Raw genomic sequence first — 15,129 nt, 5'->3', positions numbered from 1 at the left:
AGGAGGCAGAGCTGGGAATCAAACCCGGTTCCTCCAGATTAGATACATGAGCTCTTAACCTCCTACACCACTGCTGCATAGGGGGCGTTCCTAGACTGAAACCCCTTTGGGAGCCGACTAAGGTTAGCTCTGCCCCCAGGACCGCCCCTTCCACAGCAACGGAGGCTGTTGTCGCAGAGCCGAACTTCTGGGTTTGGGCGTTGCGGCAGCCCTCTGCGCCAGCCTCCATGCTACTCTGCATGGTGGCGGTGGTGCGGAAACCGATGCAACCCTTCCACTGCTTTCAATGCGTTTCCCTTCCACTGCCCCCCCCCCCCCCCTGGATTTCACAGTAGATATCACAGGAGACATTACAGATGTCAAGCTCATCTGAAGTTACTAATTACGCCCTCAGCACCTCCACTTCCGTCACCAGACACGAAAAGGCAATTTCAAAGATGTGTGTGGATGGATCAGCAATCCAGTCACACATTAGGAACCTGAACTGACTCACTTGGGCAGAAAAATGCAATGTTCAGTGACAGCAGCGAAAACAATTCAGGTCAAAATGGCAGGAGAGGAGAAACTCGTACAAAAGTCTTTTAAAAACCATATTGATCTGTCAAAGAACTAAAATTATGTACAAGGAGTGGTGGATGGTACTACCACGGAGTGTACAGAATGCTTGTTAGCTGCGTATCTTTTTTGGCTGTGACAAGATGATGTTTCTATCTGCAAAACATTGGGTTGTTGTTCAAAGAATTAATTATAAAATAAAGAAAATAATGAGTTATGTATATGAATCCTATGTTCCATCCCAAAGGAGTGGTACATGAAGCATCAGACAAAAACACCAACCAATTCCAGTCTTTGTGGCGCTTTTAAAGCAAGTGAACCGCTCACTGGAAATGCAACTAAGAATTTAATTGGTTATTCGTTCTATGGTGGTAACTGCGGATGGAACAAGGAAGCTATCAGCTGTTCAAAAATCAAATTTGCAACCATCTCACCAAGTCCTTCAGGGCAGAGTGGTGATGAAAATAATGGAAGAGTGAGGGCTGTCACCCAGTGTTTAAAACACACACTGAAGAATCTATTAAGAATATTATTAGGGACAAGAGCTCCGAGATGTTTTACTAACACATTATGAAATTGGAGAGAGTACCAGCATTTCGAATGTTATAATGTTATCACACTTGTTAAAGAGGAGCTAACCGAAAACCTTGTAAACAAGAAGCTAGAGAGTACCAAGGACACAGTGGCTGCCAGACACTGCTCCTTGGATTCAGTTCAGAGGACAAAGTGTACAAAGATGCTTGGTCTACAAGCCACCAGTGCAAAGGAAAGAAGAGCTACTAGACTTCTTATGTTTGCATGGTGTTTACATGCCATGAGAAGTGTTGGTGTTTGTCTTGAGATGACCTCCAGATTTTTGTGTGTATGTTGGGGGGGGGGGGGGGGGGTCAAAAAAATTGATTCCACTTCCTCATACATTTATGCCAAAAGCTACCTCTCTACATTCTTGCCTTTTCATATTTTTACACCAATAAGTTCAAAAGGATCTCTTTATGTACTGATTCTTAAGATAATGAATTCCCCAAAAGAACCCCAAGAAACAAGGGACGGCCTGATGTTTGAAGAGCCACAGTAATTAACCAGCCAGGCCCCTTCCTCACATGCAGAATAATGCACTTTCAATCCACCTGCAATGCAATTTGCAGCTGGATTTTACTGTGCAGAATAGCAATATCCACTTGCAAACAATTGTGGATTGGATTGAAAGTGCATTATTCTACATGTGTGGAAGGGGCCTCAGTTTCATAGTGCTACTAAAAACATATTTACAATCCTTCCAGGATTTGCCGAGGCAGGCAGATTTTCACTGCAACTCACCACAATTGTTATATAAACGACTTACACAACCATATTGGTTCAACAGATACCAAGATAATGAGGTTTGTTCCTCAAGCAGTATCAGCCATCTTGACCACGCAGCCGGTCTGTAGACCACAGGCGCGTGATGCTGTGGATACTCAGCTATGAAAGTTTTTAAACTGAACGAAATCATCTGTATATATTTAACACAAATGCTCTAACATAGATTTACGTCTGCTCACAGCCTATTATGCTTGTCACACAAAGCTCAGGGGAGGCACCTTGGAGACAGTTTTAAATCTCCAAAAGTATGTTTAGTCAATCAAGTATAGACAAGGAACAATGAGGCTGGAGCCACCTTTGAGGATCACACTGGTACAAAATAACAGCCATGAAATTCGTACCATCAAAATACTGAGCACGTATCTGCCAAGAATTATTAGAATGGGAGATGCTTTTGCCTTTTAAAATTTTATTCTGCCTTTTTATTAGGAATGTTGCATTCCTAACAAGGGAGTATTACTATGCTCAACTGAGTGACCGATAATGCAATCCTATGCAGAGTTACTCCAGTCTAGGTCCCCAGAAATAAAGGGGCTTATACTGGAATAAATTCCATGTAGTATACTGTAGCACTAGGTACTGTGTTCAAAACCATGTTTTCGATCTGCCTCCACCCATCGTTACCCTAGTACAGTGGTGGTGAACCTATGGCAATTGGCCATGCTGCCAGGGGCTGATGGGAATTGTAGGCCATGAACATCTGGAGTGCCATAGGTTCACCACCACGGCCCTAGTATTTCTAGTACGCAGAGGCGTAGCTATAAGAGGAAAGGGGGGGGGTCGTGCACTGGGCATGCACCGGTGGGAGCAGAAAATTGCCCCCTCCTCTCCACTTACCTTAGTTTAAAAGCAGTGTGGCAGGAGTTGGGGTTTGCAAGGTCTCCTGGGAAGTGTAGTTCCCATCACGCTGCTTTTAAACTAAGTGGGAGGGGGAGTGGCGGGGAGGGGGCAAGGGGCCTCCCCGGAAGGCGGGCGCCATTTTGCCCTGGGCGTCATTCCCCCCCCCCCGCCACGCCTCTGCTAGTACGTAAGTGTGGGTTTTCTGTTTTTTGTTTTAGTTGTTAAAAATGCAGCTAAAATCAGGGTCTGCTGATAAACGTAAGCACAGAATTAAGAGAAAAGGCCTTTGCAACCTGAAGTACTAACAAGAAGCTATACAGAGATGATTATACAAATGTGTCAGAGGTAAAGAATGACAACCAAATACTGTTTTAATGATATTAAACTCTGTTGCTCCCATTAGTTAATTTATAGTTATTATAAGTATCTTGATAAAAGACTAAGCTAACAAGTTTTGGCTTAACCTTTCCAGCTCCCATCTTGGGCCTTTTCTGATAAGGAAACGCGGCAGCCAGTGAGTGAGAACCACCCCGGCTAGCTAGCAGCAGGATTCTTGACTTTTTAAATAAGGCTGACGATTGTTCCACACTCAGCTCAGAGATACAGGAGAGATCCCAGAAATTGTACACCAGCAATACAAATCCAGTTTCACTTTTAACTGAGGTAGTGCTGTAGTAGATTTGAGAGGATGCCAGTAAACACCAGACTTTACTGCTGGAGCAGGTGAAAGTCGAATCTCCTACCGTACTGATCAATAAATACAGTTCGTCAGTGTTGACAAGGTGAACGGCCACGTGTATACAATAAAAACAGCTCACTGAAGAGGTTCGAAGTCTGAAAAGGTTATTATTTGAAGCACGGTTTATGCAAACGGCAGCACGGTGTTGCAACGCATCCCAGTGAACTAGACAGGCTGCTTTCCCTACAATATATAAAGCTACATCAAATAGAATAGAAGAGACCATAAAGCAGCTTCAGGTTTTAAAATTTTGTAAAAAAAATTCTAACCGAGCAGCTTTTGAAAATGGGGGACATCTAGGTCGTGGTGGTAAAATTATTTGTTTTTCATTCTGAAAAGAGAAAAGAGAAAGATGAACGTTAGTAAATTTTGCCACAAAGAAAAACAAGGGGCAGTCAGGAGCGTTCAGACCATCAATAAACCCATCATGAAAGCTGGTCTGATGTGAATTCATCTGTTTTAGAATTGCCTGCATTCTCTGAAGAAGGGGATACCCAGTCTTTCAGTATACAAGTTAGAGTTGCCATCCTGGAGACGAGAAAAACCTCAAGATATAGGGGGTGGAGCCTGAGGAGGGCGGGGTTTGGGAAGGGGAGGGACTTTGATGGGGCATATGATGCCACAGGAGATTTCTAGCCACTACCTGAAGGTTGACAGCCCAGATAAAGATGCTGGAAAGGATACGGCTTCCTGCATGAAGTCACAGTATATAAAGCATCAAAACTATTCATGTATAGGGAAAGCTATTCCAGACAAAATCCATCGCCAAATAAAAGCCACACAAGATTGACTGCTCATCAATAATGTCCATTATCAGGTCCTCGGATGAATTTCAAATATGCAGACCAGATAACTTGCAGGCTTTAGATTCATGAGATGTTTCTAACTCTCATTTTCCCAGTGCTGGAAAACTACTATCTTCTGTATATGCAGATATGTTAGTCTATCCATAGCAGATCGTTTCAGAGGATAGCCATGTTGGCTAACAGCAGAACAGTCAAGAGATGATCCCAAGAACACCTTGAAGATCAACAAGAATTTCAGGATGTAAGCTTTCAAGGGTCAAAGACAGCTTCATCAGATATCTGACAAAAGGAGCTTTGACTGTCAAATGCTTATACCATTAAACTCTTGTTGGTTTCTAAAGTGCTAACCATACAACTATCCAGAGAAGAGTATCCTAACACAGAGAATAGTCTAAAAATTCAAAATAAGTTATCAAAACACAGAAAGAAGAAGAAAAAGAGTTGGATTTATATCCCCCCTTTCTCTCCTTTAAGGAGACTCAAAGGGGCTTACAAACTCCCTTCCCTTCCCCCTCCTTACAACAAACACCCTGTGAGGTGGGTGGGGCTGAGAGAGCTCTGAAGATCTGTGACTAGCCCAAGGTCACCCAGCTGGCTTATGTTGGAGTGCACAGGCTAATCTGAAGTCCCCAGATAAGCCCCCACAGCTCAAGTGGCACAGCAAGGAATCAAACCCGGTTCCTCCAGATTAGAGTACACCTGCTCTTAACCACTACGCCACTGCTGCTCCCATCTTCTTAGACACAGGTAAGGCAAGAGGGAAAACTGGCTGCCTTTCTTTGCTCAGATTTTTTTTGGGGTGGGGGAGGAAGTACCCAGTCCATTCTTTGATAAGAGGAAATTATTTGCACAGTTGTTCAGCAAATCCCAGTACGTTCTTCTCTTTTCCTTTCAGTTTCACTGAACACCTAAAGCAGCCACGGCCTCTCTTGATTGTGAGATCCAGAACAGTGTTGGCATGTAGCCATTACTTCTTACAGGCGAGTGCATAGCTCAGGGGCTGCCATCTGCCAAAGATCTAGCATGCTGCCAAAGAGTGCCAGATCGGGCTAGTGGTAAACATACACTAAGCACTGGATCACTGCTAACCTGCTACAGCAAGTGGCTCCATAGCTCCACATTCTGCTAAGTTCTTATCTGATATATGCTTTACTGAGGGCGCTTCCGCACATGCAGAATAATGCACTTTCAATCCACTTGGCAGCTGGATTTTACTGTGCGAAATAGCAAAATCCACTTGCAAACAAGCGTTAAAGTGCATTGAAGGTGGATTGAAGTTGCATTATTCTGCATGTGCGAAAGTGTCCCTTGTATGTACAGCTGGTGGGGGAGGAAGGTGGAGGAGGAAGAGATTTTTGTAATTAGATGAACAGAAGTAGATCTATACTAGTGCAAGCATTTATTGCATGAGCTAAACACTTAGCATATGCATGAGCCTGTATCGTTACAATCTCAGCTGTACTGTCACTGCTGATACAAACACCCTATTTTATTATAATGCTCCATGTTTTAATGAAGAACATGTTCAAGCCTATTTAATAGGTGATACATGGCAGGAAAGAATTCAGAACTGACGGCATAGTTGTAGAGCTGCACTCTTGGCAGTTTAGTTTACTGCAATTAAATGCGACACAGATCTCCTCCTGCTAAGGCAAGTCTCTCCTCCACATTGTAAGGTCCAGAGGAGAAGTAACCATTCATGCCTATTAGTCTCTTGCATGCTGTAGCTGGCAAAATAGCGTCTTTATTCAGCTGAGCCTTTCAGTGAAGGAAAAAAAACGCTTGAAGTCACTTTCATTCCCATAGCAAAGTAATCCAAACCACAAAGATAAGCCATCAGCGACAACATTCACTGGTACAAAAGCAAACAAAACCCACCACACAGTACAAATTAATTGACTGAAAGATAAATGAATCTGAACCTTTTTTTAAAAAAAACTCTTACTATGGCAAGGCTGCAACAGCAGCCATAGTTTAATTTTCTGCACAACTGGAGATAATTGTAATGCCCAAATAAGGCTAGTTTCCATGAATATCTAAGCTTTCATTTCCCTTTCAGGCATATATGCTAGTACAGGTTTGTTTTTTTAAAAAAGAAAGAAGTTCCTTACCGATTGGGTCTCTTGTTCTCTGGGATCAAGATGGTAAGAATTCTAACAAACTAGGGAGAGAAAAGAAAGGGGTGAGGTCGATTGGCAAGTCCTTTTAACGTTATTTACCAAATGTGTAGTACATTAGGGATGCAGTTCAAGCTAGGTTTCACCATCACGGCTTTTGAGAGGCTAAGACTCAACTTAGGAGGCACTCCTGATTCACAGCCCCAACCCTGCCATCGGTCTCACCTCTCAGCCAACTATCTTCTCCTGCCAAATCCTTTATTTGGCCCGCAAATCAAACTTCCCTTTTCTCCACATTTAGGCTTTGAGAGTGAGGGAGAGAATGCAAAACCTTCGAAAAGAGCACTCCGAATAGTTCATGACTTCCCAAGTATTCCTGTCCACAGTACTAACAACTAAAAGCCAGCGTGGCGTAGTGGTTAGGAGCAGTGGACTCTTATCTGGTGAACCGGATTTGTTTCCCCACTCCTACACATAAAGCCTAGCCAGGGACCTTGGGCTAGTTGCAGTTCGCCCAGGACTCTCTCAGCCCCACCTACCTCCCCAGGTGTCTGTTGTGGGGAGAGGAAAGGAAAAGGTGTTTGTAAGCCCCTTTGAGTCTCCTTACAAAGGAAAAAGGCAGGGTATAAATCTAGACTCCTCCTCTTCTTCATCTACAGCAAACACAGGAATAGCTTTGGCCCCTTCTGCACACGCAAAATAATGCGTTTTCAAACCACTTTCACAACTGTTTGCAAGTGGATATTGCTATTCCGCACAGCTTCACAGAGCACTGAAAGCAGTTTGAAAGTGCATTATTCTGCATGTGCAGAATGAGCCTTTGAGTTAAGTACCACTTTAGAGACCAATAAGAGTTTAATAGTATAAACTTTTGAACGTTAAAACTCTCTTTAACAGGTCTGATGAAGAGACCTTCGACTCTTAAAAGCACACACCTTGAAAATCTTCCGGGTCTCTGAGGTGCTAGTAGATTCGAATCTAACTATTCTACTGAAGACCAACAGGGCTACCCTCTGAAACTATCCCCCACAGGAATACATATAACTTGATAGGTTACTCTCTATTCCCACAGATATCTCTCCTGGCGTCCTTCAAGTGTTTTTAGAAAGGGGATAGGCCTAGGGACAGAGGGGGCTTTTGCCAAACAGGGTTTCTGACCAGTCGCTGGAGACAAGTTGAGCTGGGCAGATTTTTTAGAAGTTTCTTCAGTAGCAGCTGCCTCCCGCAGCCCAAGGATCTCCTCTGTGTTATTGAAAGCAATTTATATATGCGAGAAAATGTTTTTGAAACAATACTTTCATTTAGAAAGCCATTCTGTTAGACAGGAATACCGCCTGAAATGCTGGAGGATTAGTATTATTTATGCACAAGTTGGGGGCCTGCAAAACTCATGGGGGTACCATCTCCAGCTCTTGGAGGGGAAGAATCCAATCTCTCCCTTGTGTTGGGGAAAGGAATCTCGGGCCGTACCCAATCTATGGCCCTTTTCCGCACATGCAGAATAATGCACTTTCAATCCACTTTGCAGTTGGGTTTTACTGTGTGGAATAGCAAAATCCACTTGCAAACAATTGTGAAAGTGGATTAAAACTGCATTATACTGCATGTGTGGAAGGAGCCTCTACACCACTGCAGAGCTGGGATTGGCCATCCCAGAGCAGGCCACTTATGGAGAGGGAATCTCGCAACTGGCCCAGCTCTCTGTGGCAGGGACAGCCACTGCCACAGCGGGCCGGACTCAGCTGTCCCCAGCACAGCCCGGTAGCCACTCCCAGCTGCAAGATTGTGGCTATTCACAGTTCCCTGATGGAGTTTCCTGGATGGTTAAAAATGCGTCTCTGCTTTTCATTCTGACAGCAAACACAGCTCAGATGCCAATGTACACACTGACGCTGCAATTGTCATGTAAAGTTTAGTTCGGTTCTCACAACAGTGGCTGAGGAGAAAAATCTACTGCTGGTGAATACAGACAGTCAAGTAGAAACACCTTGTTCTGGGTGTGTGCGTGCACAGATTTATACATTCTGAATTGCCCTTTGAAGTGGTGAGGATCTCATCTGGTCGGAGCCCTTCGGGGATCGGGCGGTATAAAAGCCGAATTAATAAAATAAATAAATAAATAAATAAATCTGGGGAGCCATTAAATTCATCTTAGCCATGACAGGACAACATGAGCGACTAGATAAGTAATTGTGCGCCACAATACTTTCAGCAGGGTAGCCACGTTGGCCAGCAGTAGAAAAGGCAGGGCCAACTGCTTTGTGTGTGTGGGTGGACATGTTTTCTTATGAAGGGTGCAGTTAATGGCACTAATAAAAAGATCAGATGATGTAAAAACTGCCACCCCAGCAAATGTTTTGCTGTAATTTGTAAACATCAAACAGTGTGCAAAATGTAGGGAAGGCTGCCTGCAGGTCCCAGTTCTGTGACTGTTTCACAGTAATAGACGTTATCTAGGAGAGGTTGATTACCTGCATAAGGTGACCAAATATTAATAAAACTGAAGCACCATTATGTTGATCAGTCTAACTGAGTCACATGCTGCTAGATTTTAATTAATACCTTTTGAAACAAATTCCTCTTTTTTTCATTTTGTAAACTGCCTCAGACAGGTTCCTGAAGAGACAGCATAATTTTTTTCTAAATCAAACCAAACCAAATCAATCAATCAATCAATCTCTGGGAGTTCAAAGTTCGCCTTGTACCTTTTGTGTCATTTTAAAGCATGAAAGAGGACTGTTAACCAGGAAACCACTGGACAAAAGTTTCATAAACAAGCATGCAATCTTTTTGTTGCATACTCTTGGGAGTAATCAAATTTGCCTTATAATAATTAATCCGTGAGAGAGGACTATGGAAATAACGGGGCCAATAAAACTTGAAATTGTTGCATCACCTTGTCCAGGCATTTCCCACAAAAGAAGAAGAAGAGTTTGAATTTATATCCCCCCTTTCTCTCCTGCAGGAGACTCAGGGTCTTACAATCTCCTTGCCCTTCCCCCCTCACAACAAACACCCTGTGAGGTAGGTGGGGCTGAGAGAGCTCCGAGAAGCTGTGACTAGCCCAAGGTCACCCAGCTGGTGTGTGTGGGAGTGCACAGGCTAATCTGAATTCCCCAGATAAGCCTCCACAGCTCAGGCGGCAGAGCTGGGAATCAAACCCGGTTCCTCCAGATTAGATACACGAGCTCTTAACCTCCTACGCCACTGCTGCTCACAGGCTCCTGTGTTTATAGTCACAACTTCCCTTTAGACCAGGGGTAGGGAACCTGCGGCTCTCCAGATGTTCAGGAACTACAATTCCTATCAGCCCCTACCAGCATGGCCAATTGGCCATGCTGACAGAGGCTGATGGGAATTGTAGTTCCTGAACATCTGGAGAGCCGCAGGTTCCCTACCCCTGCTTTAGACCCAACGTAGACAACTTTAAAAGAAACCAAGCAACCAGAATCTCCCTCTTTCCCGTGCGTTTCTTACGGTATGAACAGTTCACCATCTACCATTCAACCATTAATTTTAAATGAATGACTGCAGTTCACAAATGGAACGTTTAACCTAACAAGAAATTTCACTCAGCAACATTTACAAAACCATTCAGGTGGTCAACACAGTGCCTGCAGAGCATTTTGAAAATGACAAGTGAAAAGGAGGTGGTTTCGTTGCTGAAACAAGGAACGTGTCTAAAAGTAACACCTGATTTAAACATGCGTCAGTTTCACAGATGATATTTCCTTCCCAAAACACTTTTGTTCTGTTTGCTTTCACTCTGAACCCTTTTTCAATATGTAAGCAATCCACAGGGGGATCCTAAGCAGATCTATATCGAATTCTACACAGACCTACTCAATGCAACTTACTCCTAGGCCCATTCCGCACATGCAGAATAATGCATTTTCAGTCCACTTTCACAATTGCTTGTATGTGGATATGGCTATTCCGCACAGCTGCAAAGTGCACTGAGAGTGGATTGAAAGTGAATTCTTTTGCATGTGCGGAAGGGGCCCTAGGAAAGTGTATTTAGGACTGCACTGTGGTTTCCTACCTATTCTAAAAGATCACCTGTCTTTCTGCTGGACCATCCAAACCAAATTTATTATAAGCACCGGGTTTCTTAAGATAAAAGCACTGAATAAGAAAGAAGTAACAATTATGATGACCTATAAGCGTTTGTTGTCATCCTTGTTCATCTAAATTCAGATGGAAAAATGGCAGGGATCTGGTGCCTCTACGGTCTAGAAGTGGAGTGAGCTACCTTGGGTCTTTTTGGGGAGGGATGCAATAGACATGTTTAATAAATAACATTGCCTAGGAGCTAGGCTCATGCAGGTATGGGTAGGGCTGGTACCTAAGCTTATATTACAAGTTCCTGAAGGTTGAAGCTGCACCTAAGAATAAAAATGAAGTAAAAAGGTCTCATTCCACTCACCCTTGCTGTGGTGTATGACACTATTTTTAACCAAACCCCAACCAACCTATTTACTGCCTACAGTGCTTGGCCTAGTTCAGTGGTGGCGAACCTTTGGCACTCCAGATGTTATGGACTACAATTCCCATCAGTCCCTGCCAATTGGCCATGCTGGCAGGGGCTGATGGGAATTGTAGTCCATAACATCTGGAGTGCGTAGAACATGAAACCACGATTTATTTTAACAATAGTTAAGTCTGCAAAACCGGGACTAGGCCTTTTTCTGCATTTGCCATTTACAGGGTTTTCAGGTTGGAAATAAAATGTTTTCTCCATGGAGCTCCATATTGTTTCCCCCCCCCCTTTGATTCTGAAAATGTTTCCAAAACACTTCTTCTCCATTGTATTTTAAAACATTTTTATGGTGTTTCTTTCAGCTGAAGCATTTTTGAGCTAGCTTCTTTTACTGAAACATTTTATTTTTCCCGCCAAAACCACAGGCTGTTTTCCACACAACCTGTGCTGTTGCCAAACCTCAATTTCAGCACTTGGTCGGCCATTTTTGGGTCCCTCACCTCACAGCTTCGCCCCTCTTCTCTTAAAATGTACTATTTATGGTATTTTCCTTCCCACACCCGCCCCCTTTTGGCATCAATGAATCAGCATTCCTATGAAGCATCACCACAGCACATACATGGGAAAAAAACCCTAGTGCCCGGAAGGGGAGTGCAGACAAACTTTGTCGTAAACATTGGGATTGAAAACAACATTGAAATGGTGTAATTGGCATGTGCGGAAAAGGCCTAGGCTCACAATCAACACAATTGGCCATGCTGGCAGGGTCTGATGGGATTTGTAGTTCATGAACATTTGGAGTGCCATAGGTTCGCCACCACGGGGCTAGTCTGAGCCACAAAGGTCAGGGCGTCTGCCAGCTACTTTGGCATTATTTAGAGCCACATACACTGAACGCCAAGATTGTTCTCTGAACAAGGTGGCCGCAGCACCTCTTTAAGCATCAAAAGGCAGAGGATTGTTGAAACAGAGATGCTGCTTGGAAAACACTTACATCTCCTCCATCAACACCCTGATACGTTAATACAGAAACAAACTGAAACTAGTGGACAGGTTGTGAGACTCAGAGAGCGCACTTAAAGGTAAATAAGACGATTTTCTATTACTATTGTTCACTTAAATCAATTTGCTCAGTTAGATGCAATACTGCAATACTGGCTCTTAAAGCCAGCACACATGACACCCTTGCTCCAAGTCACTGTTTGGATTGCTCCAAAGGAATAGATGTTTTCATCCCATGGACCGCTGAGCCCAAAAAAGCCACATCCACTGCTAAACATTATTTACAATGCTGATTTCATTACAAGCTGAGTTTTAGGCAATCGCATTCGTCTCCCCATCACAAACCCCACCCACCCAAACACTGGAAAAGGAAAAGAACTTATTTCTGGAATTTCACCGACTTAAATGAACTTCTGAAGAACATTCACTCCAGTTAATTTGAAATTATCTCCCCATAAGCGCCACAAATGGAACATTTTAAGGTATACAGAGCTAAGCGTTGTCTTTTCTTAGGCTACCGTGAACTGAAGGTTAAGAAAACTGACCTTTCACAGAAGTGGCTTCTTTCACGTTGTGAGCCAAGAAGTCCATACTGGCGTAAGAGTCACTGATGCTTCCGTTGAGGGGGTGCCTCGTCTTGGACTTGCCAGGGCTGCCGTTTCCCAGGTGGTCTTCCTCCCCATCGACAGCAATGTAGTTGAGGCCGTTCTGGAAGCCGGCTGAGGTCTCTCGGCACATGGGGCTGCTATTCTGCTCCTCCACAAAGCCTTCGTTTTTCCTGAGGGACACATTCTCCACAGAAGCGGAGCTGGGCCGCTTGGGGACGTGCGCGAAGGAAGGCGAAACTGGGGTCACGGTGGTAGTGGAAGAGAACGTCTCGGAACTGTGCCTCCGGCGCCCCTGAGGATCCGCCCGGATGACTTTGGCTCCGTGGTTGGGGTCGGGAGGAGCATTGGCAAAAAGAAAGGCTTCCATCCCAGAGATTGTGAGTCGCTTCAAGCCGGCTACGGGGCTGGGGACGCGAGGACTCTCCAGCTTGTGTGAAATGGGCTGAGGCGGGGTGGTTGTGAGTGAAAAATCCACCTCGGCATAGTCCCCTGCCTCAGACGACGGGCTAGAAAGGCAAGCCACGCCCGTCTCCATCTTGAGATAATGCTCGTCTGGTTGCCCAGGGCTGGGGCAGGATCCCGATGAGAGGCCATCTTCCATGGACCCCACCGAGGCCAAGTCCAAGTTCAACCCGTTCAACTTGAGGTTTATGTAGTTGGAAAGAGAGCCGGGATGCCCAGCCAATCCAGAGTCAAATGAGCAAAGGCCACCAGCTGGTGCAACGGAGTAGCCCAAGCTGACATATTCCCCACTGAGGCTTTGGATATTACGTGGAAGAGGTTCCTCACTCCTGCCGGGCAACAAAGCCCCCAAAGATCGGCGAATGGGCTGCAAGCCACCACGACTGAGCAACCCTGCCCGCTGGCTGAGACAGCTCTCTGTCTGGCTGTGGCACATGGGCGAAGGCAGCACAACGGGGTTGGAAGGGGCAGGGAACGGCACCCCTTTCGGGGCATGGATCAGCATTCCCGCTCGTGAGTTCATATGCATGTACTGGTCCCTGTCCCTCTCCTTGCCCTGAGAGTTTGGCTGGCTCCGGCAGGCATAGGGCAACGGGCCACCCAAGCAGCTGGTCCGGGCCGCAGGCCCAAGAGCGCCAAAGCCATCAGGGGAAGGCAGAGGTGAAGCAGAAGCAGCAGAAGGCCCGTGCGGCAAAGGAGACATGTTGATATAGTCGCCGTTGAGCAGCTGGCCGTCAGGGCTCTCGCCAGACAGCCGGGCGCCAGGACCCCACATGAGCATGTAGCCACTGTCGTCAGGAGAGCTCTCGCTACTGGTCTTGTAAGGGCGGGGCTGCAGGATCTGCTGTGGGGCAGACACACTGGTGGGGCTCATAGGCATGTAAGGACTTGGGCCAGACTGCCCCAGCGAGGCCAACGCCATCCCCGGGCTCATGGTCATATAACCTTCCTCCCCACTCCCACTGGGGCCAAGATGGGAGCTGCTGCTACTGCTGGTGCCCCCCCGAGCCGATCTCCAGGTCACAGTAGTCCTCCGGGTAAGGGTTATAGGTCGTCCTCGAAGAGGCACCCACTGTGGGAACAGTGGCCCGCATGAGCGTGTACTCATCTAGGGAGGCGGAAGAAAGCGGGAGGGGCACGGGGCGCTGGTGTGCCGGCGTGGTCAGGGAGTAAGTGCGCTTCCGGGGCGCCTTGTCCACTCTGGCACCGTCCAGCAGGTAAGGGCGGTAGCAGAGGCGGCCCGGCTCCATCGCCATGTAGCCGTCCAGCTGCTGGCCGGGAGGAGTCTCGGGGGTGCCGCTGTGGTTGCTGGCCGTGGAGGAGGATGAGAACGCCCGGGGATCCCCCCCAGGGCTGGAGCTGAAGTCCTCGAGGGCCACGAAAAGGGCGGGGCTGTTCGGAGAGCCGGAGGCCAACTTGGAGATCATGGAGGATGAGTGGCTCAGGCCCGCCCGCCCGGCAGAGACCCCCAGCGTGTGCGAGCGACTGAGCGGACCGTGCCCCGCATCGGGGCTGAGAGGGCTGCCAGCCAGCGAGTCACCCTCGCTGGACGTCCGTGCCCGGCTGCTGCCACCTCCTCCCGCCACGGCCAGGGTGTCAGTGCGAGAGCGGCGCAAGATGCCCATCTGGCTGGGGGGGGAGCGCACCCAAGGGAGGGTGGTGGTGGTGGTGGTGATGGCGACGCCCGGGCACCGAGATGGGCCGGCTGCCCACAGCCGAGAAGCCCCCGGAGGAGGAAGAGGAGGAGGAGGACTGGCTCTTGCTGCGCGGGCGCACCTCGGCCGGCTCGCGCAGGGCCTTCATGGCGTCCAGGATGGTCTCGTGGATGCTCTGCGCCACCACGGCGTCGTCGGCCTGCATCCACAGCTCGCCGGGCCCGGTGGCGGCGGAGCGGCCGAGCTCCATGAAGAAGAAGCTGTCCGAGTGGCCGCAGCGGCGGATGCTCATGAGCTGCAGCGTCAGGCCCGGCCGCGCGCAGTGGAGGCGCACCAGCCCCACGGTGCGCGCCGCCAGGCACAGCCGGTGCACGCCCGTCAGCTGGCGGCTCTGGCCCAGGCCCTTGGCCTTCACCGTCACCTGCCACACCTCCCGGTAGGCGCCGGGGCCCCCCCGACGGCGGCGGCTCCTCCTCGGCGGCGCCCTGCTGCAACGCCTCGGT

At 47.3% G+C, this 15,129-nt stretch overlaps 1 protein-coding gene across 1 annotated transcript in view; it reads right to left on the bottom strand.

Annotated features, from left to right (window-relative positions):
• Positions 1-3,110: 3,110 nt before the first annotated feature.
• LOC125437816 (insulin receptor substrate 2-like) overlaps positions 3,111-15,129 on the bottom strand; it is a 12,320-nt gene continuing 301 nt past the window's right edge. The window contains 5 exon segments of the mRNA XM_048505822.1: positions 3,111-3,827; positions 6,414-6,463; positions 12,447-13,974; positions 13,976-14,635; positions 14,637-15,114. Of these exon segments, the coding sequence (XP_048361779.1) occupies positions 6,456-6,463; positions 12,447-13,974; positions 13,976-14,635; positions 14,637-15,114 (2,674 nt within the window). The 3' untranslated portion in view covers positions 3,111-3,827; positions 6,414-6,455.

This window comes from Sphaerodactylus townsendi, linkage group LG08 (assembly GCF_021028975.2).
Source record: "Sphaerodactylus townsendi isolate TG3544 linkage group LG08, MPM_Stown_v2.3, whole genome shotgun sequence".
NCBI lineage: Eukaryota > Metazoa > Chordata > Lepidosauria > Squamata > Sphaerodactylidae > Sphaerodactylus > Sphaerodactylus townsendi.
This window is presented reverse-complemented; position numbering and strand designations above follow the sequence as displayed.